The 7,528-nt window shown below is 42.4% G+C and overlaps 1 protein-coding gene across 2 annotated transcripts in view; it reads left to right on the top strand.

The window, feature by feature from the left end:
• Window positions 1-4,072: 4,072 nt before the first annotated feature.
• Window positions 4,073-7,528, top strand: part of MRPL39 (mitochondrial ribosomal protein L39) — a 23,646-nt gene continuing 20,190 nt past the window's right edge. Inside the window, exons 1-3 of one of the 2 annotated variants that reach the window (XM_024732030.1) lie at window positions 4,073-4,196; window positions 4,991-5,197; window positions 6,999-7,138. In XM_024732030.1, coding sequence (XP_024587798.1) covers window positions 4,133-4,196; window positions 4,991-5,197; window positions 6,999-7,138 — 411 coding nt within the window. In that variant the 5' untranslated portion in view covers window positions 4,073-4,132. The remainder of the gene's footprint in view (window positions 4,197-4,990; window positions 5,198-6,998; window positions 7,139-7,528) is intronic. The other variant, XM_024732031.1, reaches the window with a different exon arrangement.

Genomic DNA, 7,528 nt, shown 5'->3' with positions numbered 1-7,528 from the left:
AAGAAATTAACAACAGTGGTAACCCCTGTCAGGTTTTGGTTAAGAACATGTGAATGGGGAAAGAAGCTGGGAGGAAATTTTCCACGGTATGATATTTTTTTTTGATTTTCCAAGTGAGTAAATGTATAATAATTTGAAGATGTAAAATCACCTATTTGGATTTAAAAAAAACATGTAAATTTGAGAAACAAGAAAGCATCGGCTTTGGAGGTCGATCTGCATTTAAGTCTCAGCTCATCTCGTGATTGTGGGAGAATAACTGTGTTACTGGATTCTAGATTTCAGTGTTCTGTTTCTCGATGGAGACTTTTATAACCTCATTTCCTGGCTCCCTGCAGAAGGCAGACACCTCCTGCCGGACTCCACTGGGCTTGGCTGTGGGACTTGCTGGGGTTAGGGGACTCGGAGGCTGAGTACCAGCTGGATCTGAGCAGAAGCTCTGAAGGGTCCTGATGTGTCCTTGCTCTCTTTTCTTTTTGCCACAGAATCGCAAGTCCCAAGCAGGGGCTGCTTTTACAGCGTGGATTCTGGGATAATATTGCAGAGCCCCAGCGGGCCTGTAGCTGCTGCCCCTGACAGGCAGTGTACGCAAAACTGACTTTTGTGGTTGAAAACTACTGTGGTTATTCCCCCAACTTTTTATTTGGAAAAATTTGAGAATAAAGGTGAAAGAGTGGGACCATCAGCACCTCACTTAGCTTCACCAATTGGTAACATTTTGCCACATTTGCTTCCTTTCTCTTGCTCCCTCTCTATGCTTACTGGACTGTTTGAGAGTTACTTACAGGTGTAAAGATACCGCATCCCTAAATATTTCAACATTATAACCTAAGAACAAAGCCTTTCTCCTATATCAATACAATCATCATATCCAAGAAATATAACATTGATACAATAATATTAATTAGCATACAGTTTATATTCAAATTTCTTTCATAATAATATCCTTTGTACATTTTTTTCTTTCTGATCCATAACCCAAGCAAGGATCATACACAGGTACTAGTTGTATGTTTCTTTAATCTTCTTTAATTTAGAGCAGGTCCCTGACCTTTTTTGGTCCATCTTTCACGAAACTGATATTTTTGAAGAGTACAGGCCGGTTGCTTTATAGAATGTATCATTTTCTGGATATATCTGATTTTTCTTCCTCATTCTTTAGATTCAGGGTCAACATTTACGGTAGGAATATTACATGGATTATTTGTTTATATCACAACAAGGAGGCACAAATAATGTCAAACTGTCCCATTTTGGGTGATGACAAGTTTGACCACGATGTTAAGGTGGTATCCAACAGATTTCTCCATTGAAAAGTTTCCTTTATCCCTTTATGTTTTGTCAGTAATCTGTGGGGTGATATTTGTGAATATCTTGACCCTCAACAAACTTTCCCCATTGGTTTTAGTATCCACAGATGATCCCTTCCTGAATTAAACATTACACTGGTAGTTGCAGAATGGTAGACTTTTCCCCATTCTGTTATTCCTACTCTATGTGTTACCTGGCATTCTTTTGTAAAGAAAACGTCCTCTCCACTCTCTACTCCCATTTATTTTTGAGTATCACTATGGGCTCATGGATTTTTAGCATACATAACGTTATAATCCTTCATCCTTATTCTTTTTGTAATTCAAACTAAATTTGTACGATGGGAGCCCCCTTTAAGCTGAATCCTGTGTCCTTTTAACATGTTTCTTCCTGTCTTTGAGTATTTTCTTGCCTTCTGGCACAATAAGATGCTCCAAGTTCACCTGCGATATTTACTGCCACAGACCTGATTCTTTTTATTTGGGAGGGAAATTGAGAGATTGAGACTAAGATTTGGGGAGAGGGGTTATAAAGAAGGGGGCAAGATAGGAGATTTAGGGTAAGGAAATATTTTGGGGGGTTCTTGGCCAAATATCTAACTCAGGTAGGTCTCTCAAGCTCTCCCAACCTGAATTTCTTCTCCTAGAAAATGAAGATTAATAATATGCTTATTGCATGAGTAGGTTGTGAGAAAACCTGATTGATTGGCATGTTCAACATGACTGGCCATACATTCAGTATTTGTTGGACATTATCATTTCTAACATCCTTCCAGCCAAGTTAATTTCTGTGATACTTGTGACTTCCAATCACTGCTTCCTGTGCAATTCACGATTAAACTTGCTTAAATTTATGTTCTGAGGCTTTGTTTAAGTATCACTCTAAAATGTTCTGCAGGCAACTACATGAGGTTAAATGGGGATAGACTCTAAAAGGCTAGTGAAACAAAGATCACCAAGGGATCAAATTTAAGGAGGAAGCAAAAAATACACATTTTTTGCTGATACATACACATCACACATATATATTGATGTATGCATATTTCGTGTTTTGAGATAGTATCTTAATTGAGAGGTGGTCTGGGTTTAAATCCAATCAATTCAATCTTAATTGAGACGCAGACTGGGTTTAAATCCAAGTTAGGACACTTACTTACATTCCTCATTTAAAAAGTGAAGATAGGGCTTCCCTGGTGGCGCAGTGGTTGAGAGTCTGCCTGCTGATGCAGGGGACATGGGTTCGTGCCCTGGTCCGGGAGGATCCCACATGCCGTGGAGCAGCTGGGCCTGTGAGCCATGGCCGCTAAGTCTGTGCTCTGCAACGGGAGAGGCCACAGCAGTGAGAGGCCCGCGTCCGGAAAAAAAAAAAAAAAAAAAGTGAAGATAATTATACTTTCCCTGTGCAGTTATTGCGAATGTACAATTTGGGTCAAGGTGACAGATCTAACAAGCACAGAGTCTTCTTTTTTTCTTGCAGTTTTATAAATAATGTACAACTCTGTTTAAGGTGTACAGCATAATGATTTGACATATGTATATATTGCAAAATGATTACCACAATAAGTTTAGTTAACATCCATCACCTCATAAAGTTACGAAAACAAAATACTTTTTCCTTGTGATGAGAACTTTTAGAATTTCCTCTTTTAGCAACTTTCTAATACACCATATAGCATTGTTGATTATAGTCATCATGTTGTACGTTACATCCCCCAGTACTTATCTTATAACTAAGATTGTGCCTTAGGACCACGGTTCCCCAATTTCGCTGCAGGAGGTAAGTCTCACGGTGCCCATCTGTTCCTTAGCCAGTATTGCCACCTGGTGGTGATATCTTTCAATTGCAAGTCAAGGAACAGAGTAGGGAAAGGCCTTGGGCTGAATTTGTCAATTTACACGATTTAAATAAAGCTATAGCAGTAAACAACTTTGAATAAGAGCATTTCCATACTAAACCTCTGGGACGCTTACTTCAATAGCAGCAACATCCTAGTCGGACAAAGGAATCAGACACTGCGCTGAATGCAAAGGCATTCAGTCGTTCAACAAATACATATTGAGCACCTACTGTGTGCCACGCTGCATTCTGGGTGCTTGGGATCCATCAGTGAACAAGAGACAAAAATTCCACCCTTTAACATGGGATTCTTTTAACGTGCTCTCTATATAGTATATAAATTAATCTAGATAATTTGTAAAACGCTCTACGGATTACAAAGTTCCCTCCAACGTCAACAGGACACATTTTGACATGTCCATATTACTATGGCTAAATAAATGGAGAAGCCGGGCGCAGACCCACTCCAGCTACCCTAAGAACTCACCCTTGCAAAACCGAGAGTTAAGCCAAGAGCTTGAAGATGCCATCGACGTGGCCGGCCGGGCTGACCACGAAAGTAAGAGTAAACAGAAGTCAGCTTTTCTCCCCAGAAACATACTTTGAGAGAAACAAGGGTTTTGCTCAGCAGGCAGGGAATCGAACCCGCGGAGGGCGGAGGGTGACGACGCGTGTCGGGCTCTGCGGCTCCAAAGGAGACGCTTGTCCCCCTGCAGAGCCCACCGGGTGGCCGACAGGGCGCCTTGGGGCCGAGGACCTCCAGGTCATCCTCCGCGCGCCGGGAACAAGCCGGGCTCTGGACTCCAGACCTCCAGCGACTGACTATCAGCGAGGCGCGAGCGCGCCCCCTGGTGGCGAATGCCGCCCGACAGCCCGGCCCGGAACAAAACTGTCCGACGGAACCTGGGGTGCGCGCTCGGAGTTTCCGGGGAAGAAGACGGAGAAGGACTTGCGCGCGGAGGTTCCTAGCGCCGCGGAGGAGGCAATGGCCGTGGGAGTCTGGGGTTGGCGGCTCTGGCGGGCCGCCCCCGGCGGCGGGGCTGGCTGGAGTGAGTTTTAGCGGCCATAGGGTCAGGGAGGGAGGCTTAGAGGATGGTGTCTGCCCAGATTGGGCCCGAGGCGGGTCCTGGGGGGTCCCGCGGGGTTGGGGGCCGAGGAGGGTCTTTTGAGTCCCTGTTGTGTTGGCCGCCCCTTCCCGGCCTTGGGGTACATACCTCGGGACGCGAGAGGAACGGGGAGGGCAGGGGCGGGGCCGCGGGAGGATCTTGGGGTGCCCCTAGGAGGGAGACCACGTCCCGGTGCAAACGTGTCCTTATTTTTCCATTGGACTCGTACATGCCTTGCCAAATCCTCTGATTTGGGGATTGGAAAATAAGCTTAGCATTTCTCTCTCTACATATGGAGAGTTTTGGCGTGGGACCTGCAGCCTCGTGGAGCTTTCTTGTCCTCAAGACCTTTTCAAAGCGACAGTTTTGCTCACGTTTCCAATGACTGGTCTGGTTTTGACTCCACTTCCTGGTTACTTTTTGCCCCTTATTGTAAAGCCCAGATTGGAATACGACCTAGGAAACTGGTGGGAAGTGGCGATCTGATGGTGAAAGAGCAAACTTGAAGTAAAGGCGCGGATCAGGGCAGGCTGCAGTTCTTTTCCGTGGGCGTTTTAATTATTAATATTAGAAAGGGGTTTAAGTTTACTTCTGAACTCATTTTGGTGAACAGCGTTTAAAGTTCCCTTTCCTCCTATTCTTTCCTTGTTGGAGGATGGTGATACGGGAGGGGAACAGGGTGGGGCAATATATTATTTTTTTGGTCAGTATTCACATTTATTGTAACTTCTGCACAGGATTTATAGCAACATCACCTGCTTCTCAGCTGTCACCGACCGAACTGACAGAAATGCAGAATGATCTCTTTAACAAAGAGAAAACCAGGCAGCTATCATTAACTCCCCGAACTGAGAAGATTGAAGTTAAGCACGTTGGGAAATTTGACCCTGGCACTGTCTTTGTCATGAATAAAAACATTTCAACTCCTTATAGCTGTGCCATGCGTAAGTAACGAATCAGGGTACCATTTTGAAGATTTTGCATAAATCAGGAGAAGAACCGGTACAGAGGAGATAAGATGCTGTAATTGCTCCCTGAAGTTCCCGGAAGTTCTCCTTTATCTAGCATCTTACTGAGTGAGTGTTCACTGCGGGCTTAGCAGTTGAGGGCACTGTGGGTCTTGAAAGGTTGGTGCTGTAACGCATAGGTTGTCCTGGGACTTGCTGGAATCTGGCTGAGTTTAGAGGGCTGTCATTGTTTCCTGCAGGAGGCAGACCTGAAAGCATTGCTACTAGTGTGCTTGCCCCTTTTAGACACACTGTGGTGTAATGGGAGCAGTCACCATGTGAGTCCCATTAAAGGATTTTGGGGTGGAGAGACTGCCCTGGCCTCAGATGATCAGCTTTTTTTTGGCCTTCTTTTCCTTTCCTGCTCTTTATAGCCTAACTTAAGTCTTTTATCTGCTCACCACTTGCCTCTGTGTGTTGTGTCTTTGTTTACATTTACATGTACATGTAGTAAATGTGTGAGTGCATGGGGTGAATGTGATTGGGGTAAAAATATTTGTTGTGTTCATATCTTACGGGGGAAAACAAGGCCCTGTGTGTGATTTAGTGTGGAAATGAAGGGCACAAGGCCTCTCTGTTATTTTCGATCAAAATGCTTTTGTAGTAGCTTTGATAGAACTGGTAACGTTTAAATTCTGAAAGAACAAAAAGTAGATATGTACACCTACATGCTCGCTCATATATGACTGGCTGCATTGTTCAGATTTTTGGAAAACTCAGTAATGATTCCATTTAAGTAGTTAACTTTAGTTAAAAGCTTAAGCTGACCTGCCGAGTGTGTACTCTCAATCTTCCTTTACTTTGGCGCTTGAATTCGTACTTATAATTGCTTACTTGTTTGGCAAGCATTTATTGAACCTCTGCCGTAGGATAGGCATTAGGAATACAGAGGAGGCTAAGACAAAGCTCAGGCCCTTAAGGAGTTTTACACACATCACATGTAGAGATGAAGCCTCTGAACCACTCTTAGCATGACCGCTGCCCTCAGACTTTGCTTGTCACTCATACTGTCAGTCATTCAGTAAATTTTATTGAGTACCTGGTGATTTCAGGCCTGATGCTAGTCTCTAGCTATACTGGCGAGTGAGCAAAAATAGGCATGATCCCCGCCTTATGGAACTTATTTAGACCTGTGGTTTGACCACTTCTGTGAATAGCTGGGTACTCAAAAAACATCTAATCAGAGTTGGAGTTGCATTCTGGAGTCATATAACAGACCAGAGCTGATTGGTTTATGTGTGAATTCATACTGATAATTATTGAATAAAAACTGGTAACTGTGGTATTTAACTTGAAGAGTCCATGTTAGGGAAGTAAAGATGGTTTGGGAGCAAGACCCCAAACCCATCTAGAACAGACTTACTGGGATGTATATTTATATATTTTCCCTTCTAAGTTGTGTGTGCATATAGCCAAGTATATCCAGGATGCTGCTCTCTGAATATTTAAGGATAGCTCTTGGAAAACTATTTTATTACTTAATAATTGACAGATTAATTTCAAGTTAGACTTAGCCTTAATGATTTTTGTTTGGGTAATTTCATTAATAATTAACAATACATTGGATGTGTTGGGAATTATTTTTGTATTGGCTACAAATCTTTTTTTTCTCCCCAAAAAAGACAGCTTGCAGAATCTTGCCTTTCTGTTGTTTTATTTCTTAACGTAGCACTTAAACATGTAATTTTTCACTTGGGTTTTGTTAGAGTTAGATCTTCAATCTGTTTTAAATTCCCAGATTTAAGTGAGTGGTACTGCAGGAAGTCCATTCTGGCTCTTGTGGACGGACAGCCTTGGGACATGTATAAGCCTTTGACCAAGTCATGTGAAATTAAATTTCTTACTTTCAAAGATGATGATCCGGGAGAAGTCAATAAGGTATTTCTGCCTCTATGTTCTTTTGTACCCCTCCCCCCAATTGTTTTTCTAGTCTTTTTTTTAAATTAAAATCTGTTTCCTATGGAGTTTGAAATGTACAAATCTGGCCAAGGTCAAGTGTTGTACTGTACTAGATAATCAGGGTTTTACTTGGTAGATTAGGCATGTTCATAGTTCAAAAATCCTCAGTGGCATTAATGTCTCTGTATTTTGGTTTGAGAAAACTAAATGACATTCATATCTTTGTTCAGCTTACTTTTATTAATCACCCTGTATATTGCAGTAATTTCATTCTTGTCTTTCACCATCTTTTCTGGATTATTTCAATAACTTTTTAACTCTCCCACCCCCCCTCCCCTTTTTTTTTTTTTTTTTTTTTTTTTTTTTCTG

This window comes from Neophocaena asiaeorientalis, unplaced genomic scaffold, assembly GCF_003031525.2.
Source record: "Neophocaena asiaeorientalis asiaeorientalis breed wild unplaced genomic scaffold, Neophocaena_asiaeorientalis_V1.1 scaffold55, whole genome shotgun sequence".
Lineage (NCBI taxonomy): Eukaryota > Metazoa > Chordata > Mammalia > Artiodactyla > Phocoenidae > Neophocaena > Neophocaena asiaeorientalis.
The sequence above is the reverse complement of the archived record's forward strand: the minus strand, read 5'-3'. Positions and strand labels throughout refer to the sequence as shown.